The 17903-nt window shown below is 44.2% G+C and overlaps 1 protein-coding gene across 2 annotated transcripts in view; it reads right to left on the bottom strand.

Annotated features, from left to right (window-relative positions):
- Nucleotides 1–17903, bottom strand: part of STK10 (serine/threonine kinase 10) — a 67591-nt gene that overhangs the window by 14971 nt on the left and 34717 nt on the right. Inside the window, exons 1-7 of one of the 2 annotated variants that reach the window (XM_080997117.1) lie at nucleotides 12421–12511; nucleotides 11634–11682; nucleotides 9676–9825; nucleotides 7261–7333; nucleotides 5453–5647; nucleotides 4148–4229; nucleotides 1534–1668 (exon numbers count right to left, since the gene is read on the bottom strand). In XM_080997117.1, the coding sequence (XP_080853243.1) occupies nucleotides 1534–1668; nucleotides 4148–4229; nucleotides 5453–5647; nucleotides 7261–7333; nucleotides 9676–9825; nucleotides 11634–11682; nucleotides 12421–12432 (696 nt within the window). In that variant the 5' untranslated portion in view covers nucleotides 12433–12511. Of the gene's footprint in view, nucleotides 1–1533; nucleotides 1669–4147; nucleotides 4230–5452; nucleotides 5648–7260; nucleotides 7334–9675; nucleotides 9826–11633; nucleotides 11683–12420; nucleotides 12512–17903 lie in introns of those variants that run through there. The other variant, XM_080997116.1, reaches the window with a different exon arrangement.

The raw sequence follows: 17903 nt of genomic DNA, 5'->3' as shown, positions 1-17903 counted from the left end.
AGAGCAGTTTACATAATTAAAAAGCTAGAAGATAAAAACACATGAATAAAACTGGCAGAAAAAACAAGTACCATCAACAAGCTCTAAAAATTTGTCATGGGTGTCGTCTCTTAGGAAACTCTGTCCCACTGGATTCTCTGGGAGCTCTTTAAGCAACAATTGAAGACTCTACTCTCCCCCTTACATCTTGGGGGTTGAGTGGAAGGAGGAGTGAAGAAGACCTGCCTGCAATTCCTGACACTGAGTCCTCAGCCTCCACAGATGAGGACCCCCTCAGGGACAGCAGTTGTGTTGCTCTTCCCACTTCTAAAGGTACTTCCAGAGTTGGGAGGGAGAAGGAAACACACAGCCACTCGTCCTCAACGCCCCCACCTCCCTTGAGGAGCCAGGCTTGCATTTCCTAATTGAAGCTTCAGTCAGAGAGGAAGCACTCCTTAACTTCTTTCTCAGGACTGGCACCAGGTGCTTGAGTTTAAGGGAACAATGGGTTGGGGTACAGGTGTAGGACACAGAGCAGTGACTCTGCTCCAACAACTAGAGCTTCCATGAGAAGAGTTTTCGGTTTGTTTTCATGAATGTTGAAAACGCACCTCTCTTGGCGATTTCAACTACCCCCTTGAAACTTTGTCTATTTTCTGTCCAAGTCCTAGACAATCGAAGGAAGTCTGCAAAAACTCCAAAGTCTGGTTTGTCAGGCTCCAGGGAACGGCGTTGTGCCTGAAGCAGTTTCATCATTTTCTCCACAGAAAAGTTCCATGTAGGATAAGGAACATGTCCCCCGCATCCCTTGCCCTGGGTCAGAACAGACCTCTTTTAGATTGGAACCCTGGCATCAGCCATCAACAGCATATTTAATCTTGCCAGTTGTTTCTGAACTGCTTCCATGAATGAATGAACGAATGAACACACACACACACACACACACACACACACACACACACACACACAACTTCTCCTATAGCCTCCTATCTGCACGAGCCAAGCCCAATACCAGTCAGCAGGATCCAGGGCGTAGAACACATTTTTAGTCCCAAATGGCACAGGGACATTATCCTTGCCGCAAAGGAGGCAGCAGACAACATCTTCCCATGTGGCCGTTTTAGCCATATAGTGAGTGTTACACATGAAGAGACACATTCAGCATTAACTTAGGAGACTTCTCTCACGAGAGGAAAGCGAAGGGACTGGCTTTCTGCCCATCACATTGTTTCCAGGGCTTGTTGGCTGCTGCGTGAAGAGGAATCGCTCCCCAACCAAGGAGGCATTTTTCCTGTCCACCTGCATGAGAAACAACAAAGTGGCTCCTTGCCCCCACCCCTGAGCAAAACACAGTCAATGCAGGGGTCAAAGGTGGTCCTCAGTTTACTTTTCTGTATCTAGCTAGCTTTCATTGTGAAAGCTTTTTGAAAAATATAAGCATTTTGTATATTCCCGCAGGTGTTGGGGTTTGCCTTCCTTCTTAAAAATAAGCGTTTCCTTCATGCAGCAGGATAGATAGAAAGAATGAAAGACGACAGAAAGAATGAAACTTACAGATGCACATTCTGGTGAGTCATCCTCTTCTCCTTCCTCTCTATTGTCTTCAATTTCCTCCATCACTTCAGCCTTTGCCTCAGCCACAAGCTCACGTAGGGCTCTGTTAGTAGTGACCTTGCTGACAAAAGGATGCTGAAAACCAAGAACGTGTGACAGTATTGGAATGAATAAATCTGCAACCCAAGTCAGGATGACTCAAAGTGGACTTCAGGGGCCACTTTCAGCTGCTCCCCTCACCCCTGCCCAAATTCATTCATGCAAGTAGACTCATAAGCAGTGTAAACTCTCATACAAGTGCTATGGGCAGTCTGCATCCTCTCTAGCTTTGAAATGGACATGCAAAATCACAGGCAGTATTCTTGGGAGCAAAACAGTCTCTCCAGGAGGCAATACAGGGACCAGAAGGGCATTTTGTAATGCAATTCGACCCCTGCATGTGTTGTGAGGGCTCAGAAAAGTTTGTGGCACAGTTGTGCTTAAGATAGTTGGAGAAAACAACTACCCAAGTAGAAAAAAATGCAAAGATGTAGAATACTTGTCTCTCACAACTGCGGGGAACAATTCTCTCTTTTTCCCTTGCAGGTGAAACTATGGGGGAAGAGTTTCAAAACACCTTGATTAAAACTGAGCAGGATTGCAGTGAGGCAGACAAAAATCCTCATGGGTCACATCCAATCCATGGGGCAGCAATTGGCTCCCATTTGCACTATACATATTGGCTCTAAGTCCTGGAAGACCTGCTCCCTCCCAGCCTTGCAGGTCTTTTCCCACATGACCTGGGAGGGCGAGACCCTGACTGACTCCAGCTACAAAAGCTGAGGCTGGTGAACAGAATCTTGGCCTGGGGTATTTGTATAGGGTGGTTTTTTTTGCGGGGGGCTGTTGCTGTTAATTTTTTTGTATCTTTATTTTGAATCTTAAGATCTATGTGGAAATTGTTCAGTTTGGTTGTGCACTTTTGTTGTTTTGTTTGTAGTTTATGACTACTTCTGTTATGTTTGTAGCTATGCAATTTTTAAAAAATATGTTGTAAGCTGCCTTGAGCGTGGTGTTAACTTTGGAAAGGCAGCATACAAATAAACTGATTGATTTGACTGAAAGCTGTACTGTGACACTTTGAACAGTCATAGCATCTCCCAAAGAACCGTGGGAACTGCAGTTGGTTAAGAGTCCTGAGAGTTGTTAAGAGATCCCTGTTCCCATCTCAGAGCTGCAATTCAGAGAGTAGTTAAACAACAATCCATCTTCCCAGGGAACTCTGTGAGGTGAGTAGTGCTCTCCTAACAACTCTCAGCACCCTTAACAAACTTCACTTCCCAGGATCCTTTGGGAAAGCATGACTGCTTAAAGTGGCATGATACTGCTCTAAATGGGCTGTGCAGATGGGGCCTTCGATATTAATGTTCTTGAACATGGAAGTTGTTACAGCTTGATAGCCATAATCCCCCAGACCCGATTACAATGCTTACACAAGAACAGTGTTCCCATGAGCAACTCAAGCAGCTGAAAGGAGCGTGTGACCTGGTCCTTAAGAGCCCCATGTGCTCTGTACCAAGATGGCTTGCATAAGTACAAACATACCTGGCGACAGTGCAAAAACCCTGTATACAAACTAAGCAGAATAGACTCAAAGTCTGTTGGCACATTTACCCTCGTTCACAGAGGAAAAGGCACATCGCAGGCTATTGAGGCTGCATAGTCCTTAACACTAACCTGGGAGGAAGCACCACTGAACTCCACGAGGCTCATTTCAGAGGAGACATTCATAGGGCTGCACTATTAATGTATGACACATGTGCTCCATGTGCAGCCCCAATTCCCACTCATGCTTTCTGTTCTTCCTCCTGGAGAGGAATAATCTCCAGATTTGGACCTCCATGTGCAGCGGACAAGTCACCTGTGCCATTACATGCATAGTGCAGAGATGTGTGCGCACATCTACTTCCTAGCACCACAGAAAGAGGGTCATCCAACCAAGTAAGCATGCGAACTGGCACCAAACTTCATTAAGAAATCGTCCCCTGGTTGACAATACAGTACTGCCAATTTCCTCTCTGTTGCATAGAGTCAATACACTCAGAACTCTTCCAACAAGCCACATTAGATGCAGACTCCCTCTCCTCCATCTATCGATTAGACAACTTTTCCTTTTTAACCAAAGGCTCATAGTAAAGCATAACCATTTGGACAGAAACTGAAAAAATACACACAAATGCTATGCATGGTTCTAAAGTAGCCAAGCAGAATTTTCCAAAATAAAGAAGTATCTAGGAATGGTGGCTGCTGTATGAGTGCTGCTAGAAAATTACAGTCACCTTTTTTACACTGGAGTCAAGTAAGAGGGTGGGTAGGTGGAAGCAACTGGAAGGCCCAGTAAAAGTATGGGGAGGCTGGGCAGTCAGCACTGGCAGTCAAATTTGCATTGCTATACCTCCTAACAGTGGTATAGTTTGTGTCCAGTTAGGAGCCACAATTACAGCAGACAGGCTCAACTTTTCTATGCATCAGCACACCAAAAACAAGTTTGTACTACATGGGCTACCAACCTGCAAGCAGTTGCTCATGTATGTATGTATTTTATGCATTTATTGACTGGGGATCCTGCACTTACCTCCAGCAATTGTGCCGCAGTCGGACGTGTCTCGGGGTTCTTATCAAGCGCAGTCTTCAGGAAGTCATTAAATTCTGGAGACCTTTATGCACAAAGAAACAAACAAGAGTTGGCTAGAACTTCAGAAGGGAGGAAACGGTTCCAAGCACCCCACAGCCCACACCAATTATATTCCCAGTATTATCGCGACAAATTATTGTTCAGTTAGCCCTAATGGGTTGAAAGGAAGAGCTATTGAGACAAAGCAGCACAAACATATTTAAAAAAATAACATTTTCTGAATACGCAGAAATGTTGCCTGGTTAATTACAGATTTAGCACTTCCCTTTAAAGCTCCGGAGCAACAGCTGTTCAAAAGCAAGTTACATGCTGTCACTCTATTTCTCAATTCATGCCAAAAAGCTCAAATGTTAGCAAGCTCACATGAGGACAATTGTACGCTTGAGCTCGTGTTAATACAAAGCCTTCTGTCAGGCAAGCGATAATAACATCATCCTGCCCCCCCGCTTTCCCATCCAATGTTGTCTTCTATGTAAAGCCAGGACAAAGAACTTGTTGGCAGTTTCTACACACGACTGCAGAAACTGTGTCACAAGCAAGTTTATCCATGGAAGCTACCACCCAGTGATTTTCATTGAATGTGATCCTGTATGATTTGGACTGCGGAGCATAGGGAGAAAAAGCTTCAGGGCTGTTCACTCCTCCCTTTAACAACCAGGAGATCTGGCTAGGTATTTACTCCAATGCAGCATCTAGACACTTGGAGAACGCACAGAAAATACTCTAAAGGACTGAAAGGGCAAAGATGTATAGGCCAGATGTGTGTAGAGAATTGAAAGTTGGCCTGTGAGGGGTGGGAACTGGGCAAGATCCAGTTTCACACCCATGGCTGACTCTGACCAGTGGTGGCTCTCAGGATGCAACCCAAAACATCAAGGAGGCACCAGGTTGGGGAAGCCTGGTGCTATTATATGCTAAGTTTGTATGGCACCCTTCCTCTGAAGAGCTCAGAGTGGCATACATTGGGTTATCTCCCCCATCCTCATGAAAGAGCTTCATGGAAATAGGGTAGGTTGAAAAATTGGTCTTGCCTAAGGTTATTCAACAACAACAACAACAAAGGTTATTCAGTAAGCACATGGACAAGTGGGGGTTTGTACAGAAGAAATTAGTCCTTGTTATTATCTTGATCTAGACAAAGGTGACCCACAGTTGTTTGGGTAAATAAACAGAGACCGACCAAGACTCCCTCTCACAGACCCACAAGTGTAAATGCACTTTAAAAAAAAAAAAAGGTCTTCTCACCACTTTGAGGGATAGTTAAGAGTGGGAGGATCAGATTTGGCTATTTTCAGCAGGACCCTCATGGGATTGAGTTCATGATGAGGAGGCTCTATCTGGGCCATTTCTATCAGAGTTATGCCCAAGGACCAGATGTCAGCCTTGTAGTCGTAGGGGGTGTCTTTCATGGTCTCGCACATCACCACTTCAGGAGCCATCCTAAAAAGAAAGTAACAAAGAATAGGGTGCTCTGCTACCAACATATTACTATTGATCAGTAGTTTTGAAGAACACCTCCCCATCCCAGTTAATCTATCTATTTAATCAGTTATTAGCCTAGAGTCAGTTGTAAGCATCAGAAATATGACTCTGCAGCTAGCTCTTGAATAAATTGGGGAGAAGCCTCTTCTGCTGCCCTTGGCATGATCTATCCAGAGTTAAGCACTTATAGGTCACACTGATTTTTACTGGAGAGTTGAGCACACACGTAATTCTCCCATTGCGATAAATGGGGCGTGGAAATGGTTAAATCTATCGGCTAAAGACAGTATCCAGTTCACCCGCCCCCCTCCGGCAACCACCATTCATCTCTCCATTCTCAACAGGCTGCAGCGACAGAAAACCAGCAGGCCAATGACATCTGGCCTGGATGTTGCTTTAGATGGCAAATTAATGCTCACTGACTGCATCCCCTTAGCAACGTGGCTGATTTAGAGATTAAATTCCTAGAGTGAATCACTGCTCTCATACACTTGGAACTGCTTCAGAAAGGACATTCCACCAAATGGTAGGGAGTAAAAGAGAGGGGCAGGGAGAGAGAATGGCCTAGATCCGTCAACATCTCATTCCAGTTACGAGACTTGTAGCATTTCCACTGATGTCACATAAAACAATAATTAAAAGCTGCCTTTCATCTCGGTTTGAAGCCTCTTGCATATTTGCATAGACTCATAGAATTGGAGAGTTGGAAGGGACCCCAAGAATCATCTAGTCCAACCCCCTGAAATGCAGGACTCTCAACATAGTTTCCCCCCTGTGCAAGTTTGTTGATGTACTCTTTGTGTCCCCCTATGCTTGAAGCACTTTGTAGTGAGAAGGGTCCAGAGAGGAGGCAGGCAGGGCTCAACTCTACAGGAGGGAATCTTGGCGGGCAAAGCAGGGCATGTGCCCCTAGCCAGCCAACTGGCCGGCTCCTGCCTTCTGAGCCCAAATGTGGCAACCACTGGCACAGCCTGTCTCCCACCAACCTCCAGGGCTAGCAGACATGTGCACTCTTATGAATCTCTTATGATTCAATTCATTAAAATACACACAAAGATGTAATTGCACAGCACTGAGAGTAAAACAGAGATCCTCAACCTTCTTGAGCCCTGGGGCACCTTTGGAAACCTAAGAAACCATTACGAGCACCACAAAATATCTGTTTTGCAGAAGAAAAACACGTTATACTCAGACACCATCAAATAGAGGCAGAACACCTACAATGCTCCCCCTCCAAAAACACAAAACAAATGAAATGCAGGCAAAAAACAGGCAACAGCCCACCATGGCAAAAAACATTTCCATTTTTAAAAAAGGCTAAGAGGGGCTGGGGACCTTGGCAGGTGTCTGATGGTGCTGGGGTGCCATTTGGGGGACCCCAGGAGTAAAACACCAAGCACACGGCATATACACATGGCCACACATTCTCTGACACACACTTCCACTTGTATGGATAGTTTACAATTCAGCCAAGAGGCAGGTAGCACCTTCATTCTTGAGCTAGAATATACATGCCCTTATTTGGTGGTAGCCTTTTCAAGTATATTGTAAATCTGAATTCATTTACTCACCAGTACGGTGTCCCAATGAAGGAATCCCGTCTTTGCAAAGTCTTCATGTTTTTGGCAGATACTCCAAAATCCGCTGAAAAGAGTTTGATCATGTTAAATCCTCTGATACCAGCTGCAAGGTGCTTGTATGCCTTAAGCAGCTCAAGCAAAGAGAGACCTTCTGTCACCAAGAGACTCTCTGAAAACAATCAACGATTATCGAAGTGGCCAGGACAATGCCCAGACCCTAGGCTAAGGTTCTGACACAGTGCAAGGGCTTATCCACACTCCCTCTTGTCTCCCCGGGAGAGGAGTGGGGCAAAGGGGAAACCACTCAGACCTGTGCTTTCTAGGCACGGGATAAGCAGAAGTGTGGACAAGCTCTAGGACTACTTGTAGCTGGACACATTTTTCATCAGCAGATGCAAAGTGGAACGTGATTTCAACAAACAGAGGAGTTCTAGGTAACCACGACGCATGCACAATAATCACATGGAGTAAAATCCATCTCACATCGACAAAAGAGACTGTCCCAATGAGGGTCGGAAGCTTAAATACTGTACCAGATTTTTGCTAACTGCACCCCACCAAAGCCAAGGTAATTGTATTTATTTATTTTATTCTGCCACAATAACAGGGGACGCTAAAGGAAGCCCTTTCATTTCCCATCAGGTTAGGGGAGCATTTTGCTTTATTTTAACAGTTAAGTAGTTGGATACCTCAGCAAAATCCTAACAAACCATCAATTGTTTTCTCCTGCTTCCTGCTGTTGTCTGCAGTTCTATTTTGTGTTAAGGGTTATTCTTCCTCCTCTTTCTAGAAAATTTCCACTGAAAGGGTGATGAAGTGTAGGAAATGTCACCCTGTCCTCGCTAACAAACTACACCCTCTCCAGCTTGCACAGAAAACATGCCAATTCCTGTGGCAGACATCCATTTATACACAATCCCATACAGAATGAAAAAAGTTGCATTTATCAGTCTCCCCTTTAAATTCTACAGATGATGACCCCAGATTTGTTGTTGGTTTTTTGTTTTGCTTTAAGTCTTTCTGGACCCAGTACAACCAATCCCCATTCTGAAGAACATCCATTCCGGTGGGTACTATCATTCAAAGAGGTGGAACTGGCATAATTTTAGCTCAGCAAGTCTGAGCAGGAGCCAAAGGGAAGGCCAAAGTTCTGCTAACATCCCTGTGTAGCTCAGTCAGTAGAGCATGAGTTTCAGCCCCACGTTGGGTGAAATATTTCTGCATTGCAGGACTAGATGATCCTTGTGGTCATTTCCTACTCTACGATTCTGTGATTCTAATAAAAACCGTCTCAGAAGGGGATAATCACAGCTAGCATCAGCAAAAGAGACCAACTTCTGATACAGAAACTGAACTTTGCTCCCATGCCAGGAAGATCACTTCAGGCTTCTTGCAGCACATTACCATAGCAAGCAACTGCTTTCTCAATGTCCTTCTGCCTGCCTGCATCAAACTGATTTTGCATGCAGAGGATTTATGTCCACATCCAGAGTTAATCAGCACAATCCCGTTTATAAAGGAGGGTCTTTGAAAAGTGTACCGTGCAAAGTAACTTCATCACAGTTTTTAGAACCCTATGAATTCTAGGGTGAAGAGAAAAAAAATATTCTAATTAAGCTGGGGGGGGGGGGGAACCCTCAGCACCTCTCCATTCAGAGATTTAGCTGATGTCAACACTAACTGATTCTAGGTTATAAATACGTTTCTGGAAACTCAAAGGTTTGCAAAAGTACAAACATAATAGGAAAACCCTCTCTAAGGGGCATCCCTCAAGACAGTCCAAAGAGGAATATGAACAGATATCAAATCATAACTGGTTATTCTGAGGGTGGGATAAATTGAATGTAATTGAGTATTTTGAAAGACCACATTGTTAACTGAGTGCAGTATAGAATTCGCAGCACTCCACACTGCAAAAATTTGTTTGAGACCAGTTAACATTGTTTCTGCTTTTTTGTCGTGTCTAATTCTATGCGCAGTTACCTGGGAGTAAGTCTCAGTGAATGTACTGAGACTGACTTCTAAGTAAATACACTGTTTGAGATCTTCTTGAGAGAGGGTTGAAAATCCCTGCTTGGCCAGGAAGCTTACTGGGTAGCTTTCAGTAGGTCTCTGTCTCTCTGCTCAAATGACCCCTCAGGGATGCTGCAAGGCTACAACGTGGCTCCCAGCTGCTCAGAGGAAAAGGGTGGAAAGAAAACAAACCTAACAAATGATTATTCTACAGCAGCCAAGCATGCATAATTTTCTCATGTGGTCACACAACAGCTCTTACAGTTGCTGTTTTTGAAATAATAAATAACAACAACAACAACGCTGCAGCCACTGTTTTCAGCCACTCATCTCACTATGTGCAGGAAGCAGCTTTGCACCCATCTTACACAAGGGCTAACTAGTTTGCCTCACCAAGCTTGATGTCTCCATCCAGGGTCAGCAGCACGTTGCCTGCCTTCAGGTCCCGATGGATTATCTTCTTGCTGTGGAGGTAGTCTAGGGCTTCTAGCATCTGGCGGCAGATCACTTGGATCTGGGGTTCGGTCAAGCCTCGATCCAGTTCTATAAAACAGAGGCAATCAGAAAATGCCCCTAAATTTAGCTTCAAGGAACAGGGTTGACTTTTGCCCTGAGTTTGAATTAACAACTGTATATACATCAGGGCTGAGCAACTTTTTTTCTGCCAAAGGCTACATTCCCTCAGATTTAAAAAAGAAAAGGGAAACGGCAGTGGATTATTCTGAGGTGCAAAATATCTGCCAGCTTTGGTTATGAACTGAAAGGGGGAAACCACTGCAGAGCTTATTCTGAAGTTAAACATTTCACTGATTAATTTGTATATGCAACATATCAAAGCTCATAGCCCTAACGCATAACCACTAGGCTGAGAGTAAAATACGACAAACATACAATATTTAATCTTGCTCTACTAGAACACAGTGAATGCAGATGAGGCGTTTCAAGACAATTGTTTCTGTTCATGAGCAATATGCCTTTGCTTTGGACATTGGGAGAGCCGTATTTGTTTCAGTGGGTAGTTTCTCTTTCACCTACTTTGATTAGGGAAATAGTGATTTTAGGCCAGGTATGGAGACCCTGCGACCCCCCAGATTTTGCTGGACCACATGCTAGATGGGGGCAATGGGAGTTTGAGCCCAAGAACACCTGGAGGGCCACTGGCTCCCCATCCCAGATGTAGGTGGACCCTGACGGAAAAAGAAAACAGGGCTGGCATTCCCTCAGATATATGGGTAGAATTCAATGTAGTGGTAAGGAGATCATTTTTTCAGGGCAAGCATTTCTGCTCCTATGCTTCTTCCGAAGGGTGAAATTCAATTAAGTTTTACTCAGGGTATGTCCCTTAATTTCCATGTAAGACTGCTCTGAGTAAGACAGAGTTGAATACCACTGAATAGGTTTCCCAAAGATACCAAAAAGCTGTCTAAGAGAATTTGCAGGATGCCAATCCTCTGCAATCCCAACTGTCTGTGTGGTTAGCTGTGACGGGGGGAAATTCATAACAAATACAAAAGGCACACTTGGAATTCATTCACCACAGTGAGAATCAACCCCCCCCCCAATGACTGGTCATGAATTTAATGTCCCAGCCCTTCTTTCCTGAAAACCACAGGCTGGGAGTTTAGACTTGTGACCTCTGTACATTGCCTCCTGTAAGAGTACGTAGCTTCACCACCTGCTGCCTGGAGCATAGATGCCAGACATGATCTAGGCCTTTGAAATATAGCTCAGTTCCCCCTCCTGCTCCCCCAATTTCCTCTAAAAGCGAATCCCCAAACCTGGAGGGTACCTGTGAAATGAGATATGCTTTGCCTGGTTAAACAGGAGACTCAGATCCTGAGAAGCTGAAAGCTCCCTTTCTCCCCCTTCCGGGAAGATTGGCAAACTCACACAACCCCCTGCCATAGCTACTGTTCTTGAAAACTCAGCCAGAGCAAATCTAGGCTATGTCCCATTGCTATAAGACAGTCTTTGTGTGGGCTTGCTCTTTTAAAAGCAGTAGCTGCTGTGACCCCTTCTCCTCACATTCACCCCCAAATACTATAACATGGAGCAATCATTCCCAGTAAGTCTGGGAAAGCACAGCAGCCACATGCTTGCTTCTTGTGTTGGGTCTGAGTCAAGCCGTGGAAAATAACACCCTCCTCGATGGCAGATGTCTTCCCCCTCCCTAATCCCTCATGCGTGCACATGATCAGTTTCAGCCTGTTCACATGCATGTTTTGGACAGAAACCTAATGCTCTGCTTTCCTGCAGGGATGTGAGTGGGAGGAACAACCAGAACACAGACATTCAATGTGCTGAAAGACCTTAAAAGGGGCTTCATTGTTAAGATGCTTCATGTCACTTACCCAGCATAGTAGCATCCACTGCTCCACCAGGGCAAAACTCGATCATGATCTGTCAAAAAAAGAAAGTTTTAAATGGGCAGCTGGAAATTATATTTCAGAGTACAGCTCGTTTACTATCGGAGAGAACAACAACAACAAAACCCTCTTCTTGGAACAAACCAGCTTCTTCTTCCCCAAAACTAAGTAACACGCCAACTATTTTTTTTATTGCTATTATTATTTTTGGCACAGCAGAGCAACTTGCTGTTGGGCACAAGTCCCTACTTCTAAAATGTTATTGTAAGGTGTTTTAAGTCAAACTCGGGTGCTTGCTGCTTAAGAACATTATAATAAACAACATACGATATCTCACACAAAATCAGGACTGCCTAACGTACAGCTCTTCCAAACAGAAATATTGCTACTGCCTCACATTCATAAACCTCTTTATTTAAATACTGTAGTTGTTGAAATAATCCTGAAGGGTTGTTCAGTATTATTATCCTCACACTGCAGATGCAGTGAGGTTGAGGCTGAGAAGAGACACTAAGGGCTACCAAGAAAGTTTTCACCGCAGAGGTGAGGATGGGAACAAGAGACTTCCTGGTTTGCAGCTGATTCCCTTAGCTATTATGTTACTCTGACATCTGCCTAACCCTGAAGAACGCCCATCCGATCATGTCCCTCAAGACCTCCCACAGAGTAAATGGGAGAAAACAAAGCCTTGACTTCAGCCCACAGGAAACTTCCTTTCAGATCATTGCCCTCTCACACAAAATGAAAACCAGCCCCCCTACGCCCCCTGTACCTGCAGGCCCATCTGAAGCAGCTTCAATGCTCATGACTCCACTTACGCATTTGTTTACAGGTTTCGATTGCAGCTTGAACAGAGAGGGCTGCTGCAGATACTTGAACTTGCCAACAGGATGAAATAGTTGTCATAGTTGAGAGCTGACGTGGAACAGCTCAGAAGCATCCTAAAACTCACAATGCTCCTTTTTCTGCTTTAATTCGAAGGTGAAGCCTGCAGCTGGTTCTCAGGGGTCTGCCTGTTGTTTTGTAATTGTGCTAAAAATAATATGTTTTGCCCATCACAACATTCCCTTGAAGTCCCTAAAAGTCACCCCTTAACATCACAACCAATCAGGCTTGAATTTTAATAATTTGTCTTGAACATGTCTATGAAGTAAAAGGATTAGCTACACTGGAGTCTGAACTAAGGGAGCAAGTCAAATTTGTCCACTGTAGTTCAGATATTTATACATCACATGCACATACCCCTTCATATTTTGCAAGTGGTGAACTATCTTTCTGGCTGCAGCTAAAAGTACCCCCTACCCCAAATCTCAGTCCAAGGAAGGAGCCAACTCCAAAAACTTCAACACTCTGTTCTATGTGCAGACTGGCTTGCTCTGTGCTGGATTATAAGGAATATATTCAGGAGTACACTTCATGCCTCCTCCTTCATGACATTGCCCTGTTTCAAGATGTATCTTGTACTTGGAATGACTTAGACTACATATGTGCCAAATTTCAGCTTCTGAGTGGCCTGGAAGTACCACTGTCTTTTGGTGGAAGGGCTATCCGTTTGGGAACTGAGGCAGCACTGAAGTGGTGGTATCATTTTGGTGACACAAGAATCGAGTTTCAGGGCCCGAACTAGTCAAATTGGTAACCCATGTAGGTGAGGCCTAATTGTCAGCTAGGGCATGGGCTGAGGGCAATGATGCAGCCACCTTGCTAAAACTAAGCCAGTCTCTCTGGTCCGTGCTGGGATGGGAAACCACCTCAGATCCTCATGCATGTTGCCTTGAATATAAATGAACTAAAATAAAATTAAAACCACATATACACACAGAAACACATCCATCCCTTATCCATCAGGTGACTATTCACCTGATTTGGAGGATATCCCCCCCATTGGTTTCTCCTACTCTGGAATGAGAAGTGCATATACTCTGCATAAGCAAGCTTTCAGCAGTACTCACATCAACAAATATTTACAGTGAGCAGTCTCTGAAAATTCTATTATCATCATTGTTATTCTATTATCACTCAGGTGTGGCTAATTTTTCTGTGACAGGAGAACCCCAATGGAGTGACCTTTGTTCACTGTCATGTGTCATAGAGCTTTGCTTTGTTGCAATAAACATTTCAACTGTGTCAAGTATTTCCTGACTCATGCACCAATAAATTCCCATGCACTGATCATTGCTGTTAATCTATCTATACAGCATGTTCTGGAACAATCTATAATGCAGCTTGAGCCAGGTTCTTGTCACAACACCATCAGGATCTATCTCACCTTGTTAGTGCTGAAGGGCTGACTGTACACTGAGACTGCAACCACTCTCAGTAATCAGTATCTAAACCCGTGAAAAGTAATTTTCCTGTTTGCTGCCCGTGTACTTGGAAACACCCCCCCCCCAAATAAAAACAGTTATTTAGCATGGTGGAAGGTGTTTATTACAGGTGGGTACTTGAAAACTTAATGGGGAAAGTCCTACTAGCATTATTTAATGTCATTTCTGACATAGATCATAAGTTTACATCTGTAAAAAAGAAGGGGGGGAAGGAATGCTTTGAAAACTAAGTGCACAGAAAATTCTGGAGTCGCCACTGACTCTTTGATAGCTTATGGCAGAGTCTAGGAGCATCTCAAAGTCTAACAGATTTATTATTGCATGAAGCTGAATGGGTTGGAGTTCACTTCAACAGATACAGAAATCCAGGAGCATTCTTGGGTGAACAGTTTGTTCATATGGGGTGGGTGCAAACCACTTGCTCAGAACAAGGGATGAATGAGTGCTTGGAAGACAACATGACTTCAACGGGACACCTTTGGCTCTTGAGAGAGACAAAGAAGAAAAGAGTAATGCCAAAAGCACATTCTTTGCGTTTCTGCTTCCTTGTTTAAAAAGCAAGCAATGCTATTACCTGGCTGTTCTTTGGTCACCCCCCCCCCCTTCTCCCATGTAATCTCCACCCTCTTAAAAAGAATCAAACTGCCCATAGCTCAATCTTATTAGTAATTGCTCTCCTAGATTTCAAAACTTCTTGAATGCTGTCTGCCACTTTTGTCTGCAAATCCCGCCCTTTGTCTCCCAAATAATACAAATCGAAAGCAAGTCAAATGTTTGCCAACTAGGTGTGCCGCTTCCTTTGGTGACAGAGGCCCCGGTGCCTTTAGCAACTGCATGACAGGCATTCCAACATTCCTCCAAGAGGAGAAAGCCAAAAGGCATAGCTAAGCCTTGTCCACTTCCGCTTCAGGCTCAGGTCCTGCTCCAGGAGAGGCCTTTGTGGAATGAGCGACGCTCAGACTCATTTTGCTGGCTGCTACCAATTGAGCAGTGTGCTCCTTGCACTGTGGCAGCAGGCCCTGTGATCGTAGGAAGTTGCCTTAGTCAGACCAGTAGGCCCATCTAGTCCAGCACTGTTGACCCTGGTTGACAGCAGCCCTCCAGGTTTCAGGCAGGGTGCAATGCCAGCCCCACTGAGCACAGGAACTTCTGCATGCAGAGTAAGTGCTGTAACACTCAGCTGTGGTCCTAACTAGTTAGGAGAAGACAGACTTGAGCTATATTACAAAATTTGACAGGTTATGTCTTGTGCCACCCTCAGGGTTGGTGAAAACAACCAATAAGCCTAAGGCACTTGGTTCATGGCAGGGGTCAGTAAACTTTTTCAGCAGGGGGCTGGTCCACTGTCCCTCAGACCTTGTGGGGGGCCGGACTATATTTTGAAAAAATAAAATAAAAAATGAATGAATTCCTATGCCCCACAAATAACCCAGAGGTGCATTTTAAATAAAAGCACACATTCTACTCAGGTAAAAACACGCTGGTTCCCGGACCATCCACGGGCCAGATTTAGAAGGCGATTGGGTCGGATCCGGCCCCTGGGCCTTAGTATGCCTACCCAAGTACTAGACAGGCTGCGCCAATCTTTGGGACAGACAAGGAGCTTGAGTGCCAGCTCTGCTCCCCTTGTAATCCAAGAGGGATCTTCATTGAGAGAAGCACGTTTCTTTCACCTCAGGGAGGGTCAAGGAAACTGGATATTATTGTGGAGTCCAGGTTTAAGTGTATGCCAACTTAAACCTATTTCCAACTTGGAGCTTTCAAAAAATCTCTCTCTCTCTCTTCCCTACCTATGCAACTAAGACCAATGTACACTGAAAATCTTGCCCTCAGATATGTAATATATTAATGCCACTGAAATATTTCAAACAAGCCAGTGGGCTTTGTTATGTACTGAAGTTCTCACCCTGGGCCAGCAGGGGGATACTGTAGATAATTCAGGTCCACATATGCAAATAAGGGATCGAAAGTGATGTTCAGTGATTGGATAGTTACAGAAAATGGTTACTCTTGCGTTCTAGTGGAGTTCTATATAAGCAGGCTGGCTGAACCCTTCAGTTCAGTTCAGTTCAGTTCTGGCCTGTGAATAAACAAGAGCTGTTTGAAGAATCTCTGTGTCGTCTGATATGTTCACCCGCAACTTAGCAGGCTTGCTCTGCAGTAATCATCCTACTAACCCTAGTTTCCCCCACTGAGACATTTCACTTCCTTGCCGTTTCTTTCTGCAGCCCTAGAATTGCTGAGATGAGAAACTGTAGAGTCAAAGCAGTCACATCAGTTTGGAATGAGTCAACTCAAATAACTTTGAATCTTGCTAATCTGATTATGGTGGCTGCATTCTCTCTTTTTTAGTCTTGTGCTGCATGCATGAAGGTATATTTGTGACTGTAGTTTTCATATTTCAGTTACAGATTTCTATTTGCCAGGCACAACCATTGTTATTCTCTATGCTGTAATTTGCTACCTCAGCTTTAAATTCGTTTAAATTCAGCTGCCTTCCTTCACTACTGAGTGGATATAGAATTTGATGTGGAGCCAGTTTGAGACCAGTTTGTAGATGAATGGAGAGGACTAACCCCAGCTTAGCTTGGATCAATATTAGCCATGTTACGATATTTACATAGCCTTATTTGGGTTTGGGACGGGATGAGGAGAAAGGAGTGTGCCAGTCAATTTAGTAAGGCATAAAGGTTAGAAAAGTCAGTGAATACAGGATGCAGGGGAGGAAGCCAGAGAACCTTAGATAGGTTTTTTAAAAAAACAATTTGCAATTAAGATAAGAATAAATATGGGCGGGGACTGTTTGTACACAGTCTCCCTACAGCTCAGAAATCCAGTTTCAGTTGCAGTACAAGCTCTAATAGTTCCAGATGTATGAGGTTCTAATAGTTCTAATGTCAAAGTTTGCCTTCTAGCACTAAACAGGATGTTCTGTACATTCCACTCTGCAGAACACATCATTAAGCAGTACTTTTTTTTAAGGTTGTGCCTATCAGCAAAACCTACATGATCAAATTTAACTGGGGATGGTTTCTGTGCTTCTTCCAAAATGGCACCCAGCTGCATTTTGTGCTGGAGTGCAGACATGGGCGTAGTCAGGATTTATTGGGGGACAGGCTTTATGTTAGGGGGAGCAGAACTGAGTTATCTGTGATGCAATTGGTCAGTTAGTTATTTTAATTTTATTTTCTAGATTTTTTTTTGGGGGGGGGGGAGAGGCAGCTGCCCCTGGCCCCTCCTGGCTACGCCCTGGCTGCAATAAGGAAAGGAGAGCCAACAGGCTCTAACCAGCCACACTTGGAACAATTGTCACGCTCTCTATTCTAACTCCAGCCTAGAACCGTAGAGTTGGAAGAGAACCCAACAGTGTAACTCCCTGCAATGCAGGAATCACAGCTAAAGAATCGCTGATAGATAGGAGAGGCCACCACTTCCACTGTTGAATGGCTCTTACTGTCAGAAAATTCTTCCTAATGTTTAGACATCATGGTTGATTTCTGGTTCAGTCATGGTAGCAGTTAGTGGAAGGTCACCCCTAAATACCTGTACATCGTAATCCATCCCACCATGGAATTCTGAATACGTTTTCCTTTATTGTGGGGTGGGGCTTTTAAACTGGTCATTATTATATTAGAAGCTAAAATACATGACCTTAAAGGAAAGACTCTCATGGCCCAGCAATCCAAATAATGCCTTTTAAATGGATGCTTGAATTAGCATCTTTTTGAGACAGCCTTGCAACTTCTAACAGGGGAGATAAATTCCACCCATTCAAACCTTTTAACACAATCTCCACTCCTTTCACCAAAGGGGATTTAAACTCTTTGGCATGGCAATTTAACTGCTGAGAAAGCAAAGATTAGTGTTGCAAGCTTGGCACCACCCTTCCTATGTGAAGAATTCATGACCTTTGGTCCCTCCTCTTACA

The sequence above is a fragment of the Podarcis pityusensis genome, assembly GCF_964106645.2.
Source record: "Podarcis pityusensis genome assembly, chromosome: 2".
NCBI classification, from domain to species: domain Eukaryota; kingdom Metazoa; phylum Chordata; class Lepidosauria; order Squamata; family Lacertidae; genus Podarcis; species Podarcis pityusensis.
Note: the sequence above shows the minus strand (reverse complement) of the source record. Positions and strands in the feature narration are given on the sequence as shown.